This window comes from Palaemon carinicauda, chromosome 9 (assembly GCF_036898095.1).
Source record: "Palaemon carinicauda isolate YSFRI2023 chromosome 9, ASM3689809v2, whole genome shotgun sequence".
Classification (NCBI taxonomy): Eukaryota; Metazoa; Arthropoda; class Malacostraca; order Decapoda; family Palaemonidae; genus Palaemon; species Palaemon carinicauda.
The window spans coordinates 148,758,398-148,774,806 of NC_090733.1; the positions used below are offsets into that span (position 1 = coordinate 148,758,398).

Here is a 16,409-nt window from a genome sequence, read left to right on the forward strand (position 1 = left end):
GGCTCGACAGAAAACACACACAAAAACTCGCGAGCGATCGCTATGAAGGTTGCGGGTGTGCCCACCAGCGCCACTATCGGCCAGATACCACTCTTGCATGTAAACAAACCCTTCAATTCTTCTCGTCCCGCTGCGTCTCTATTGGGGAGGAAGGGAGGGCCTTTAATTTATATATTCACCGGGTAAGTATATTCAAAAATTTATTTTATAATTAAAATATCATTTTTAAATATTTAACTTAGCCGGTGAATATATAATAGCTGATTCACACCCAAGGCGGTGGGTAGAGACCAGAGTTAATTAAGTTTACAGCGTATAAGCTAAGAGTTTTTGACAGTTATCAATATAACAAAACCAAAATATATAGGTACCTGGTAAGGAAGTTGACTTAGACGATTACTCTGCCTTATAAGTCTGTCTTCCTCACGAAGCCCAGCGATCCTCTTAGGATGCTGAAAGACTCCCAGGAGCTGAAGTATTAAGGGCTGCAACCCATACAACAGGACCTCATCAAAACCCTAATCTGGGCGCTCTCAAGAAATGACTTTGACCACCCGCCAAATCAACCAGGATGCGAAAGGCTTCTTAGCCTTCCGTACAACCCAAAAAACAATAATAAAAAAAAAACATTTCAAGAGACAGATTAAAAAGGATATTGGAATTAGGGTAATGTAGTGGTAGAACCCTCACCCACTACTGCACTCGCTGCAACGAATGGACCCAGTGTGTAGCAGTCCTCGTAAAGAGTCTGGACATCTTTTAAGTAAAATGACGCGAACACTGACTTGCTTCTCCAAAAAGTCGCGTCCATAATACTTTGCAGAGATTTATTTTGCTTGAAGGCCACGGAGGCTGCTATAGCTCTAACTTCATGCGTCTTAACCTTAAGCAAACATCGGTCTTTCTCATTCAAGTGAGAATGAGCTTCTCGTATTAAAAAATCTGATAAAATATGACAAAGCATTCTTTGACAGAGGCAATGAAGGTTTCTTAACTGAGCACCATAATGCCTCAGATTTACCTCGTAATGACTTAGTACGAGCTAAATAGAACTTAAGAGCTCTAACAGGACATAATACTCTTTCCAGTTCGTTGCCTACTATCTCTGATAAGCAAGGAATATCAAAAGATTTAGGCAAAGGACGAGAAGGCAGTTCATTTTTGGCCAGGAAACCAAGTTGAAGTGAACAAGTGTAGAAAAGCCGATGTTCTTACTGAAGGCATGAAGTTCACTGACCCTTTTAGCCGAAGCCAAGCACACTAGGAAAAGTGTCTTGAGGGTGAGATCCTTCAGGGAGGCTGAATGTAATGGCTCAAACCTGTCTGACATGAGGAACCTTAGGACCACGTCTAAGTTCCATCCAGGAGTTGCCAAACGACGTTCCTTAGAGGTCTCGAAAGACTTAAGGAGATCTTGGAGATCTTTATTGTTGGAAAGATCTAAGCCTCTATGTCGAAAGACCGAAGCCAACATGCTCCTGTAGCCCTTAATCGTGGGAGCTGAAAGGGAGCGAACCTTTCTTAGATGTAAAAGAAAATCTGCGATTTGGGCTACAGAGGTACTGGACGAGGACACAGATGCTGACTTGCACCAGTCTCGAAAGACTTCCCACTTCGACTGGTATACTCTAATGGTAGAAGCTCTACTAGCTCTTGCAATCGCACTGGCTGCCTCCTTCGAAAAGCCTCGAGCTCTTGAGAGTCTTTCGATAGTCTGAAGGAAGTCAGACGAAGAGCGGGGAGGCTTTGATGGACATTCTTTACGTGGGGCTGACGTAACAGATCTACCCTTAGAGGAAGACTTCTTGGAAAGTCTACCAGCCATTGAAGTACCTCGGTGAACCACTCTCTCGCGGGCCAGAGGGTAGCAACCAACGTCAACCTTGTCCCTTCGTGAGAGGCGAACTTCTGCAGTACCTTGTTGACTATCTTGAATGGTGGGAATGCATATAAGTCCAGAAGAGACCAATCCAGTAGAAACGCGTCTATGTAGATTGCTTCTGTATCTAGGACTGGAGAGCAATAGATTGGTAACCTTTTGGTCAACGAGGAGGCAAAGAGGTCTATGGTGGGTTGACCCCAAGTAGCCCAAAGACTCTTGCCCACGTCCTTGTGGAGGGTCCATTCCGTGGGTATCACCTGACCCCTCCGACTGAGACAGTCTGCCAAGACGTTCAAGTCCCCCTGGATGAATCTCGTCAACAGGGAGATGCCTCGAATTCTTGACCATAAGAGAAGGTCCCTTGCGATCTCGAGCAGCGTGAAGGAGTGTGTGCCTCCTTGCTTGGAGATGTACGCCAAAGCTGTGGTGTTGTCTGAGTTGACCTCTACCACTTAGTTTCGAAGAAGCTTTCGAATATCATCAAGGCCAAGTGGACTGCTAATAGCTCCTTGCCGTTGATGTGCATGCTCTTCTGACTTGAGGTCCACAGACCCGAGCATTCCCGACCGTCCAGGGTCGCACCCCAACCCAAATCCGACGCGTCTGAGAACAACGCGTGGTTTGGGTTCTTGACTGCTAGGGATAGTCCCTCTCTCAGACTGATATTGCTGTCCCACCATTTCAGGCATGCCTTCACCGGTTCGGAGACTGGGAATGATACCGTCTCTAACGTCTTGTCCTAGTTCTAGTGAGAGGTTAGATGGAACCGGAGAGGCAGAAGGTGTAGTCTCCCTAGTGAGACAAACTGCTCCAGGGATGAGAGAGTCCCTACGAGACTGTTCCAACTCCTGACTGAACAAACGTTATCTTTTCAGCATTAGTTGGACTTCGAGCAGGGCTTGTTCTAATCGGTGGCAGACGGAAAAGCCCGAAAAAAACTGGACTGCGAATCTCCATCCCCAAATATAGAATAATCTGGGATGGGATCAGTAGGGACTTTTAGGTTGACCAAAAGTCCCAACTCCCTGGCCAGACTCAACGTCCAATGTAGATCCTGCAGACAGCGAAGACTGGACGATGCTCTGAGAAGCCAGTCGTCCAAGTACAGGGAGGCTCGGATCCCCGATAGATGGAGGGATTTTGCACATTCCTCATGAGCCTTGTAAACACGAGAGGAGCAGGACTGAGGCCAAAGCACAGGGCTCGAAACTGGTACCCCACATTCCTGTAAACAAACCTCAGAAACGATTGGGAATCCGGGTGTATAGGAATGTGGAAGTATGCCTCCTGAAGGTCGAGAGAGACCATCCAGTCGCCTTCCATTAATGCTGTCAAGACAGCCTGGTAGACTTCATCGTGAAGTTTGTCTTGACAATGAACACATTGAGCGCACTTGCCTCTTACGTACTCCTGCAGTGAACATGGCTGCCAGAACATTGGAGCCATCCCTGAGGAACTTGTTCCTGCAGAGAACGTGGCTGTCAGATCATTGGAGCCATCCCTGAAAGCCTTGTTTATACATGACATAATTGTACAACAAAACTTCAAACGCTCGAAAAAAGACTCCTAACAGGAGATGGTCTAGCTCTGAAGTCGACCATAAAATCTTGGAGCGTCTCATGGCCAGGCGCCAGGGAGAGTCTATGAGTGTCATATCAGACTCTCGCTCTATAAGCCAGCTTAAAAGTAGGGAAAGCAAAGGCTGTCTCCCCCAAACTCCTCCTGGTGATAAACCAGTCGCCTAGCAAACGTAAAGCTCTCTTAGAAGAGCTAGAGAGCACTAGCTTATAAAAACAACGGCTTCGAAGTAGCTAGGCCTAGTGTAAACTCTGACGTTTAGGCGAACGAGGAGCAGCAGTTACAAAAAGATCCGGACAAAGATCCTTAAAAATCAGTATGATTTATTTAAAGTCCATAGAGAGCTAAGCAGCTTTAGGCTCCTCTCCGTCTGACAGAGTCCTCAAGGGAATATCAGTAGGAGGGGGAACAGCAACTTCCTCATCTGAAGGAATCTTGTCCGACAATAGCCAAGTCTCAAGCAAGGGAGAGACCTGCCGAGGTGGCAATGCTTGACAAGCAGAGTCCACACGCACTGGTGCATTAGTAGCGGAGCAGGACGCAACGTCATGTAACTGCTTAACAGTCTGTGAACTGACAACAACAACAGGTGCGGGAGGACGCTCGGCGTCCACTCGAGACTGTTTTGACTGCCTAGTCTGAGCAGTCAAAACAACTCTAGACTGCGGTAGTTGACGCTCAGCGTCAAAACAAGTCAACTCCGCTGGTTGGCGAACGTCCTGAACGTCAACAGGAGCATTAGGAAGCAGCCTAACGTCCAAATGCGGCTGAAAGCCAACACGTGACCGCATCGAGTGAGGCTCTACATATCGTGACTGACGTGACTGACGTGACTTAGCTACGCCAACGTCAACAGGACGCACAAAGGTTCGTTTGGGCGGCTGAAGGCCAGGATCTCGATGAGATAAACGGCTAGGATCAACGTGAACCTTATCGGCAGAATAGTCTTCCATAAGAGAGGCAAGCTTATTCTGCATGTCTTGCTGTACAACTCATTTAGGAACAACGGGAATGGTTGCGTTAAGAGACGAGGGTAACGTCTGTGACTGCAAAACCTTGCCTACAAAAAGACTCTCGGAGCCTGTGTTACGTTTTTGTTTAGGCGGCGAGCAGTCTTCCGATGACTGCATAGTGTCAGAGCTGTCCTAATAGTTAAAACCAGGACGCTGGACCTGTCCTGAAAGGACTGACTTTCGCTTAAAGGGCCTCGAAACCTTGTTCCACGGTTTCTTATGCGAAAAGCCTTCGGATGACGAGGAGAAAATCGTCTCTCTCGTCTAATGGTAGGGGCGATCTTGGTGAGATACGCCTGATACCATAGAGGGAACGTCTGTTCGCTGATCAAGGCCTCTCGAACCCATAAGTCATACGACATTACTTCTCCCCTGGGCTTGGGAGCTTGCAAGAGGTCCCGGACTAGGCGAACGACAGGCACGAACAGACGAACCCTCGGTCGCAACACTGATAACACTTTGCGCAATATCACTTTATCACTACGATTTTCTGTTTTGCACTTATTTCACTGAAATCGAATTTTTTAACAATTCACATTAGGTATGAATAAAACTGATTTCTACCTGAAGCACGCAATTCTACCCTCATCAACAGGTTATAATTGCGAAATCAGTCGTATAATGTAAGCACATTAAAACAAGCAAAAAAAAAAAAAGTAAACATATTTTAAGATAAAAAGATCAGTGGCTGGGAAGGAGACTGAACACTAGTTCATTCAAAACTACGTTTTCAATCTCTCACCGTACAGTGCCTTGGGACGAGAATAAAAATGTTATTTTGATTATAAAATAAATTTTTGAATATACTTACCCAGTGATTATATAGCTGCAACTCTGTTGCTCGACAGACAACTCTACGGTAAAAACTCGCCAGCGATCGCTACACAGGTTGCGGGTGTGCCCAACAGCGCCATCTGTCGACCAGATACCCAGTTCTCAATGTAAACAAAGACTCAATTTTCTCCTCGTCCCACTGCGTCTCTATTGGGGAGGAAGGGAGGGTCATTTAATTTATAATCACCGGGTAAGTATATTCAAAAATTTATTTTCTAATCAAAATAACATTTTTCAATATTTAACTTAGCCGGTGATTATATAGCTGATTCACACCCAGGGGGGTGGGTAGAGACCAGCAATATATGTTTACACTTTTATGAGCTAAGAGTTTTTATTTCATTTTAGAAGTTATCAAAATAACAAAAACAAAATAAATAGGTACCTGGTAAGGAAGTCGACTTGAACAATTACTCTGCCTTTTAAGTACGTCTTCCTTACGGAGCCTCGCGATCCTCTTAGGATGCTGATCGACCCCTAGGATCTGAAGTATCAAGGGTTGCAACCCATACAACAGGACCTCATCAAAACCCCTAATCTAGGCGCTCTCAAGAAATGACTTTGACCACCCGCCAAATCAACCAGGATGCGAAAGGCTTCTTAGCCTTCCGGACAACCCAAAAAACAACAATAAAAACATTTCAAGAGAAAGATTAAAAGGGTATGGAATTAGGGAATTGTAGTGGTTGAGCCCTCACCCACTACTGCACTCGCTGCTACGAATGGTCCCAGTGTGTAGCAGTCCTCGTAAAGAGACTGGACATCCTTTAGATAAAAAGACGCAAACACTGACTTGCTTCTCCAATAGGTTGCGTCCATTATACTTCGCAGAGATCTATTTTGCTTAAAGGCCACGGAAGTTGCGACAGCTCTAACTTCGTGTGTCCTCACCTTAAGCAATGCTTGGTCTTCCACACTAAGATGTGAATGAGCTTCTCGTATTAACAGTCTGATAAAGTAGGATAAAGCATTCTTTGACATAGGCAAAGATGGTTTCTTAACTGAACACCATAAAGCTTCAGATTGGCCTCGTAAAGGTTTAGTTCGCTTTAAATAGAACTTAAGAGCTCTCACAGGGCATAAGACTCTTTCTAGTTCATTGCCTACCATATTCGATAAGCTGGGAATATCGAACGATTTCGGCCAAGGCCGAGAAGGCAGCTCATTTTTGGCTAGAAAACCAAGTTGTAGCGAACATGTAGCTTTTTCTGACGAAAATCCGATGTTCTTGCTGAAGGCATGAATCTCACTGACTCTTTTAGCTGTGGCTAAGCATACCAGGAAAAGTGTCTTTAAAGTGAGATCTTTCAGGGAGGCTGATTGTAGCGGCTCAAACCTGTCTGACATGAGGAATCTTAGTACCCGGTCTAAATTCCAACCAGGTGTAACCAAACGACGCTCCTTCGTGGTCTCAAAAGACTTAAGGAGGTCCTGAAGATCTTTATTGTTGGAAAGATCTAAGCTTCTATGCCGGACGACCGATGCCAACATGCTTCTGTAGCCCTTGATAGTGGGAGCTGAAAGGGATCGTCCTTTTCTCAGATATAAGAGAAAGTCAGCTATTTGAGCTACAGAGGTACTGGTCGAGGATACAGATACTGACTTGCACCAGTTTCGGAAGACTTCCCACTTCGATTGGTAGACTCTAAGGGTGGATGTTCTCCTTGCTCTAGCAATCGCACTGGCTGCCTCCTTCGAAAAGCCTCTAGCTCTCGAGAGTCTTTCGATAGTCTGAAGGCAGTCAGACGAAGAGCGTGGAGGCTTTGGAGTACCTTCTTTACGTGTGGCTGACGTAGAAGGTCCACCCTTAGAGGAAGACTTCTGGGAACGTCTACTAGCCATCGAAGTACCTCGGTGAACCATTCTCTCGCGGGCCAGAGGGGAGCAACTAGCGTCAACCTTGTCCCTTCGTGAGAGGCGAACTTCTGCAGTACCTTGTTGACAATCTTGAACGGTGGGAATGCGTATAGATCTAGATGCGACCAATCTAGGAGAAAGGCATCTATATGTATTGCTGCTGGGTCCGGGACTGGTGAGCAATATATTGGGAGCCTCTTGGTCATCGAGGTTGCAAAGAGATCTATGGTTGGTTGGCCCCAAGTGGCCCAAAGTCTCTTGCATACATCCTTGTGGAGGGTCCATTCTGTTGGAATTACTTGCCCTTTCCGACTGAGACAATCTGCCATGACATTCAAGTTGCCTTGGATGAACCTCGTTACTAGTGATATGTTTTGACCTTTTGACCAGATGAGCAGGTCCCTTGCGATCTCGTACAACGTCAGTGAGTGGGTCCCTCCTTGCTTGGAGATGTACGCCAAGGCAGTGGTGTTGTCCGAGTTCACTTCCACCACTTTGCCTTGAAGGAGAGACCTGAAGCTTTTCAAGGCCAGATGTACTGCCAGCAGCTCCTTGCAGTTGATATGCATGATCCTTTGACTCGAGTTCCACAGTCCTGAACATTCCCGACCGTCTAATGTCGCGCCCCAGCCTACGTCCGATGCGTCCGAGAAGAGAACGTGGTTGGGAGTCTGAACAGCCAGGGGAAGACCCTCTCTTAGGTTGATACTGTCCTTCCACCAAGTCAGGCAAGACTTCATCTTCTCGGAAATGGGGATCGAGACCGCTTCTAGCGTCTTGTCCTTTTTCCAGTGAAAAGCTAGATGGTATTGAAGAGGACGGAGGTGTAGTCTTCCTAATGACACAAATTGTTCCAGGGATGATAGCGTCCCTACCAGACTCATCCACTTCCTGACTGAGCATTGTTCCTTCTTCAGCATGTTCTGGATGCATAACTGGGCTTGGCTTATTCTGGGGGCCGACGGAAAAGCCCGAAAAGCTAGACTGTGAATCTCCATCCCTAAATACACAATAGTTTGGGATGGGACCAGTTGTGACTTTTCCATATTGACAAGGAGACCCAATTCCTTGGTCAGATCTAGAGTCCACTTTAGATCCTTCAGACAGCGACGACTGGAAGAAGCTCTGAGAAGCCAGTCGTCCAAATAGAGGGAGGCTCGGAAGTCCGATAAATGAAGGAATTTGGCTACATTCCTCATCAGCCTCGTAAACACAAGAGGAGCTGTGCTTAGGCCAAAGCACAGGGCTTGAAACTGGTAGACAACCTTTTCGAAAACGAATCTCAGAAAAGGTTGGGAGTCCGGGTGGATGGGGACGTGGAAGTAGGCGTCCCTTAGGTCTAAAGAGACCATCCAGTCTTCCCTTCTGACCGCTGCTAAGACTGACTTTGTGGTCTCCATGGAGAACGTCTGCTTTGTGACAAAGACATTCAGAGCACTGACGTCTAGCACCGGCCTCCACCCTCCTGTCTTCTTTGAAACCAAGAAGAGTCGGTTGTAGAATCCCGGAGATTGAAGGTCCGAGACTTTGACCACCGCTCCCTTCTCTAGTAAAAGAGACACTTCCCGTTTCAAGGCTCGTCTCTTGTCTTCCTCTCTGTACCTGGGAGAGAGATCGATGGGAGACGTTGCTAGAGGGGGTTTCCGTACAAAAGGGATCTTGTACCCCTCTCTGAGCAACTTCACAGATTGTGCATCTGCGCCTCTCTTCTCCCAGGTCTGCCAGAAGTTCTTGAGTCTGGCTCCCACTGCTGTCTGAAGATGCGGGCAGTCAGACTCTGCCCTTATAGGACTTGGATCCTTTCTTCTTTCCTCGTTTCCCTTCGGCACGAGCACCTCCTCTGCTGGAGGCTCTGCCACGAAAGGGCGGAATAAAACGGGACGCTGGAGTGTCCATCCTTGGTCTAGCTGACAAGGTAGGCAAAGGGGGAGCTTTGCGAGCGGAGGACGCAACAAGATCGTGAGTGTCCTTCTGCACCAATGAAGCGGCTATTTCCTTAATCAGGGCTTCTGGAAAAAGGCACTTGGAAAGAGGAGCAAAGAGAAGCTCAGATCTCTGGCACGGTGTAACTCCAGCTGAAAGGAATGAGCAGAGGTTTTCACGCTTTTTAAGGACTCCGGACACAAATGATGCAGCAAGCTCATTAGACCCATCACGTACGGCCTTGTCCATGTAGGACATAATGAGCAAGGAAGTCTCTTTCTCTGTCGGAGAGATCTTTCTGCTTAGGGCTCCTAGACACCAGTCTAAGAAGTTAAAAACTTCGAAGGCCCTAAAGATACCTTTCAAAAGGTGGTCCAGGTCCGAAGATGACCAACATATCTTTGAGCGTCTCATGGCAAGGCGGCGGGGAGAGTCTACAAGACTTGAGAAGTCGCCCTGGGCAGAGGCAGGAACTCCCAAGCCGAGAACTTCTCCCGTGGCATACCAGACGCTCGATCTAGAAGAGAGTCTAGCAGGGGGAAACGCAAAGGCTGTCTTCCCTAAACTCTTCTTGGACTGCAACCATTCTCCTATCACCCGCAAAGCTCTCTTGGACGAGCGTGCGAGGACGAGTCTAGTAAAGGCAGGAGTGGTAGACGGCATGCCTAACACAAACTCTGACGGCGGAGAACGAGGAGCCACAGAAACAAACTGGTCCGGAAACAGCTCTTTGAAAATGGCCAAAACTTTTCTAAAGTCCAAAGAGGGTTGAGTAGACTTAGGCTCGTCCAAATCTGATTGTGGTTCATCTATGTGTGCAGCAACATCATCATCAGAAAGTTCCTCATCCGACAACTGATGAGGAAACAGCAACAGAGTGGGTAACGGCTGGTTCGCTGAGTCCGGTCGCACGGGTGCATGCGTGACTGAGCCGGACGCAACGTCATGGAACTGCTGCCCAGTCTGTGAGTTGGCAACAACCATGGCAGCGCGGGGACGCACAGCGTCTACTCCAGACTGTCTGGACTGATGTGGGAGCGCAGTGGAAACCACACTGGGTTGCGGAGGTTGACGCACCGCGTCAAAACAAAGCAACTCTGACGGTTGTTGAACTTCCAGAACGTCAACGGCAACCTCCGCGCGTCGCTTAACGTCAACATGCGGCTGGCAGATCACACTGGAACGCATGGGTGGAGGAACTCTCTCAACTGGTGTGCGTGAGAAGGTTACCTCAGCGTCCACAGGACGCACAACCGATCGTGTGGAAGGTTGTAGGTTAGGTACTGCACTAGCTGGTTCGGCAGCAACCTTCTCCGCACGAAAGTCCTGCATTAGAGACGTCAGTTTAGACTGCATGTCTTGCAGTAGAGACCACTTAGGGTCTACGGGAGCAGGTGCGGCGACAGACGGTGTTACTGTCTGAAGCGGTACCGCTTTGCCTCTCTTAGGCGGTGAGCAGTCATCGGATGACGGCAGCGAGTCCGAACTGACCCAGTGGCTACAACCGGGCCGTTGGACTTGCGCTGAAGGGACCGACTTGCGTTTTAACGGTCGCGAGACCTTGGTTCAAGGTTTCTTGCGAGAAACACCTTCAGAAGACGAGGTATAAATGGGCTCTCTCGTCTTAGTTAGGTAAGAGCGATCTTGGGTAGATACGCCCGATACCACGGAGGGAACGTCTGTTCGCTGATTAAAGCCTCTCGAACCCATGTGTCGTACGACATTGATTCTCCCCTGGACTTGGGAGCTTGCAAGAGGTCCCGGACTAGGAGGACGACAGGCACGAACAGACGAACCCTCAAGCGCAACACTATCCACAACACTATCACTCGACACTTTAGCACTTCCCACTGCACTTTTGCACTTAAGCTCCTTCACATCCGCCATGAGCTGATTACGGTCACTAGCAAGGGACTCAACTCTCTCACCCAGAGCCTGGATGGCACGCATCATATCAGCCATCGATGGTTCCTGAGTGCCAGGAGGGGGGTTAGGAGCAACCACTACAGGGGAAGGAATAGGTTGTGGGGCATGAGGAGAGGATATATCAATAGAACGAGAAGAACTTCTCCTAACTCTATCTCTCTCTAGCCTACGTGTATACTTTTGAAATTCGATAAAATCGAATTCCGAAAGGCCAACGCACTCCTCACACCGATCTTCCAATTGACAGGTTTTATCCCGACAATTGGAACAAACAGTGTGAGGGTCGATAGAAGCCTTCGGAAGACGCCTTGAACAGTCCCTAGCATTGCACTTCCTAAATTTGGGGACTTGTGAAGGGTCAGCCATTTTGAATTGGTCAAAGGGAAATTCAAAAAACTAAAAAAAGTCATCAACAAAGAATCCGTTATAAAAAAAGAGTTCAAGGATTTGTGTGAAGAGAAACCCTGCACAGCGAAAGCTCAAAACTAGAATATAGTACTTCACCAATTAGATGTGAAAAAACTCCAGTTTAGCAACAGCGAGTAAGTACGTCTTGTCGACACCTTGACAGAGAGAAAATTGAGTCTTTGTTTACATTGAGAACTGGGTATCTGGTCGACAGATGGCGCTGTTGGGCACACCCGCAACCTGTGTAGCGATCGCTGGCGAGTTTTTACCGTAGAGTTGTCTGTCGAGCAACAGAGTTGCAGTTATATAATCACCGGCTAAGTTAAATATTGAAAAACTATTTTTCCAGAATAATGTACTGTATGTCCATTATAGACTACTGTATTGGGTAATAAACATACAAATCATATATGCTGTACAATCTTTGAAAGTCACAAGCTTTCAAACTGTTTTCAAAATGCCTTTTCAGCCAAAGAATTATAAAATTTGTAAAGTATTGTACTATATACATTTTCTTTTATGATAAGGTGCTTTACTGCTGACTTTATAGACACATTATGGTATTTCCTTCAACCTATGGACTATTTTAAGAAATACATTCAGGTCTTGTGTGAAAGTACATTCTGTATAGATTCTCAACAACATTTTAGTGCCCAACTTACTTTAAGGACTAGCATAACTTGAGTGAAGACCCGCGGAACTTCCTCACTTAAAACCCAGTCCAACTCTTGTTGCTGAAACAAAAAACACAATGAGTTACATGACATACAATGAAAAAAAATTTAAGGAGCTATATTGTACAATGATTATTATGCCTTATTTTTCCAGTGCAGTTGGCTTCCTAAACTTTGGTTCACATCCGGGAAGTATCTGGTAGATAATTGTGTGTAACATATAGAACATTTACCAAATACCATTGAAAAATCTAATAAATATTATTGTCAAATTTGGAAATCATTTATATTTTTCTTAACCATACAAACCTAAAGCTCTTTATTGTGGAAACACATTTCAACAACAGCCATAAGACTTTCAGCGAGGTGTAGCAGGGATAGGACTAACCACCCCGTCCCATACGCACTAGCAACAACTAATCATTTTGCAATTGCAGGCAGGACTTCTGGGGGAAGGTGATGGTGGGACCAATATGTGTAAAGGGCTTTAGGTATGTATGGATAGGAAAAATACAAATTATTTCCAAAATTGTCATTTGTTCCGGCACCAAATACAAACCATTCAACTCTTTACTTTGGAGACTTACCATTAGGTGGGAGGAAGTGCCAAACCAAATGGCTGGTAACTATCCTGGGACGCCAATCAGTGCCTCGCGTGAGCTGTAAAAAGCGCACCCTGTCACCTCGCTAACTTTAAAAATTGAGAGAGAGCAAACACCTGAGCAATTTGAGCGAAGGTGTGAGAACTAAGCTCATGTGACTTGATCAGGTAAGGATTACCTTGGAGATAAGCTACATACTTACGCTAGACATTGCCATACTCCAAACCTTGCCAGGAGATTGGGGTCATAACAAATACATACTGTATTACATATACTGTATCAGGTTACAAAAGAACAATGGTACCCATCCACAGTCAGAGGGGAGGTCAGCTTGCAGATTTCCTCGAATGCTAAAACCCCAAGAGAGGGAAGAATTAAAGACGAAGAGGCCAGCCACTCACACGTTCACTCTAGACTTACCACCGGGCAACATCTACCCTCCACCGACTGCTACCTGTCTCACAAGAGAGCTGAGGTGTTCATAACCCCGCTTTTTACCTCCGCAGGACCTATCGAGAGGGTATCTAGGTTTCTGTGGGTTATGTCTTGCAGGTAGTGAACTGTGAACATTGTTTGAAATTTCCGCACGTCCGCTTGTAAGACCTGCGTCACGGAGAAGTTCCTTTTGAACACCACCCTGTCAACATAAGCTCTGGGTCTACAGTTGAGAGGAGTTGAGTTTGTATGTAGGGCTCGTTCTATTACCTGCCTGATCCAGGAAGAGATCGTTATTATTCTCTTTATGACTCTCCCTGTGCTGACAAAGAGTCTACATTATTGACATGTGGACAAACTTTAACAGTTTTTTTTTAGATATACCCTAAGTGCCCTTACAGGGGAAAGTAACAATTGATCTGAGTCATCAGCTAAAGAACAGAGACTCAATATTGAAGGGCCTAATTCTAGGATCCACTACAGCTCAAAAGGGCTTCCCTGAGTTATGGTGAAGTGAAATTTGGAAGTATGCCTCATTCAGGTCTATGGACATCAATTTTTTCCAATACTGTAGAGTACTTATCACGGGAATCCTTAATCTTATTGCTTATAGGACTGTGTTGGGGTCCCCATCTTGAACTTTGTTTGCAGAACAAAGTCATTCGGACAGAAACAGGTCATTGACTGGTCTCCCACCTCCTGACAGCTTTAGAACCAGGAACAATTTGCTGTAGAACCCTGGAGATGAATCGTTGACCTCCTCTACTGCTTTCTTGTCTAAAATCTGTCTGACACCCCCTCAAAGGAGTAAGTCTTCGAAAGATCCTCCTGAATATATAATTACCAAATATGATCACCCTCCTAAATAAGTTAGGTTACATTAAACTTACTTCAGATATAGTTACGCCACATTTTCATGCTATACTTAATGACGGGGGGCATGATTAAGTGCTTTTTGTAACTTTACTTCATGTCAGAGTAATTCAGGTTTTGTTTTTCCCCTTCACAGAGAAATCCCTCTCATAGATGTTAGATACACGAACCCAAGGCAAGGGCGAGATGCAAACCCAAGTATGAGTTCATAAGAAGACAATATTAGGTGGGAGATGGTGACTAACATAACCAAATAGATCTAGGGGCGTATGTATGACGACAGCCATGCCCCATTACTCCCTTATTTTTAACCCTAAGCAGTCTAAGGGGTACTAGCCCCCTCCCATCAGGCAAGTAGATAAGGAGACGGCTTGTAGGTCAGGTTAGGTGTGGAAGTTTACGTTAGGCAGTGTTCTACCCATGGGGGAGGTAGTGAGCATTGTTATACAAAAGCTCATAGATCTCTCCAAAATCTCATTTTGTAACCTCATAATCTTTATTTAGTAATAACTTGGGGTTGCAAGGGGACAGCCCACCACCCTAGATAAGGACCAGAGGTCTAGATTAAGTTACATCATATTTCCCTGGTGAAATACACTTTCATGTCGTATTACCTTTCTTTTTTTAGGTGATTTCATCTATCTATATACCAAGGCACTTCCCCCAATTTTGGGGGGTAGCCGACACCAACAACGAAACAAAACAAAAAGGGGCCTCTACTCTCTATGTTCCTTCAGCCTAATCAGGGACCCAACCGAGTTCAGCTGGTACTGCTAGGGTGCCACAGCCCAACCTCCCACATTTCCACCACAGATGAAGCTTCATAATGCTGACTCCCCTACTGCTGCTACCTCTGCGGTCATCTAAGGCCCCGGAGGAAGCAGCAGGGCCTACTGGAACTGCGTCACAATCGCTCGCCATTCATTCCTATTTCTAGCACGCTCTCTTGCCTCTCTCACATCTATCCTCCTATCACCCAGAGCTTTCTTCACACCATCCATCCACCCAAACCTTGGCCTTCCTCTTGTACTTCTCCCATCAACTCTTGCATTCATCACCTTCTTTAGCAGACAACCATTTTCCATTCTCTCAACATGGCCAAACCACCTCAACACATTCATATCCACTCTAGCCGCTAACTCATTTCTTACACCCGTTTTCATAACTTGAAAAATATGGGTCCTGACGATAAACATTATCATAATAGCGAAACTTAAAAATATAAGAGGGATATCTCTTGTTTTCTGTAATTTTATCGAAACACGAATGGTTTGAAATAATCATAGTGGTCGATAATGTACTGCATGGTATAAAAAAACAAATATTCAACCACAATGTTTATCAGACTAAGGCCGTTAGTATATCAGACCCTTATCGACTCTCAGCTTAGGGTCTCTGACCCTATCATCACTCATTTTGCTTCTAAATAAATATCAAAACTTACTAAAACTGCCAACTCTCCTCTGTCGCTGTCCCCCATAGTGCTGTCGTACAATAATACACTTTATTCTTGAATTATTATAATTTTCAGTGGATATGCAAATGTCAAAAAGGAAGTCGATCACCTGATCGAACTTTCGTTTGTTTACGTCTTCTTCATCTTCTTCTTCCATTTCAGTAGGAGATCTGGCCAACTTCTTGGAGCAAATGTACTCCCCTGTAAATATCATATAAGATAAAATATTAGATCTAATCAATACAGTTGACAAATTGGTGTTAGTCTGATATTAAATGTTAACTCCTTCACCGAATGTTATGAAGGGTATGCTCACTCCCGCACATGAGGCTTAATACCTATCATTCAAACAATACCCATGCTCTCCCTTCCATTGATATTGTTTTATAGTGAAATATGTATATATATATATATATATATATATATATATATATATATATATATATATATATATATATATATATATATATATATATATATATATGTATATGTATATATATATATATATTATATATATATATATATATATATATATATATATATATATATATATATATATATATATATATATATGTATATATATATATATATATATATATATATATATATATATATATGTGGAGAATTTTTTTAATGGTTGCGTTCTGAGTGGGAACTTAGTCCGGGAAAGTCTCCTTATAACAGTTACACAAAGTTCAACAGGGGAGGATAGGAGCACTTACTCTCGGGGCACAAACACCCTGCTAATACTTTACTGTCACAATTCACAAACCAACACTCTACATACAAAAGGGGGAAATTTTACTGTCCAGAAGCCTAAGCACTCCACACGTAGGATTAAGAATAATTTATGGCCTACTCTAGCTTTGTCAGGTCTATAGTCATTTCATTCTCAGGCTCTGTTCCGGCTCCGTCCCAGCTACCCCAATGAAATGCTGGACAGTTATT

General features: G+C 45.1%; 1 protein-coding gene across 1 annotated transcript in view; it reads right to left on the reverse strand.

The window, feature by feature from the left end:
- The window catches only part of LOC137647260 (protein rogdi-like), a 65,228-nt gene extending 49,609 nt beyond the window's left edge, over positions 1–15,619 (reverse strand). The window contains exons 1-2 of the mRNA XM_068380652.1: positions 15,450–15,619; positions 12,084–12,155 (exon numbers count right to left, since the gene is read on the reverse strand). Coding sequence (XP_068236753.1) covers positions 12,084–12,155; positions 15,450–15,485 — 108 coding nt within the window. The 5' untranslated portion in view covers positions 15,486–15,619. The remainder of the gene's footprint in view (positions 1–12,083; positions 12,156–15,449) is intronic.
- Between the last annotated feature and the right edge of the window lie 790 nt (positions 15,620–16,409).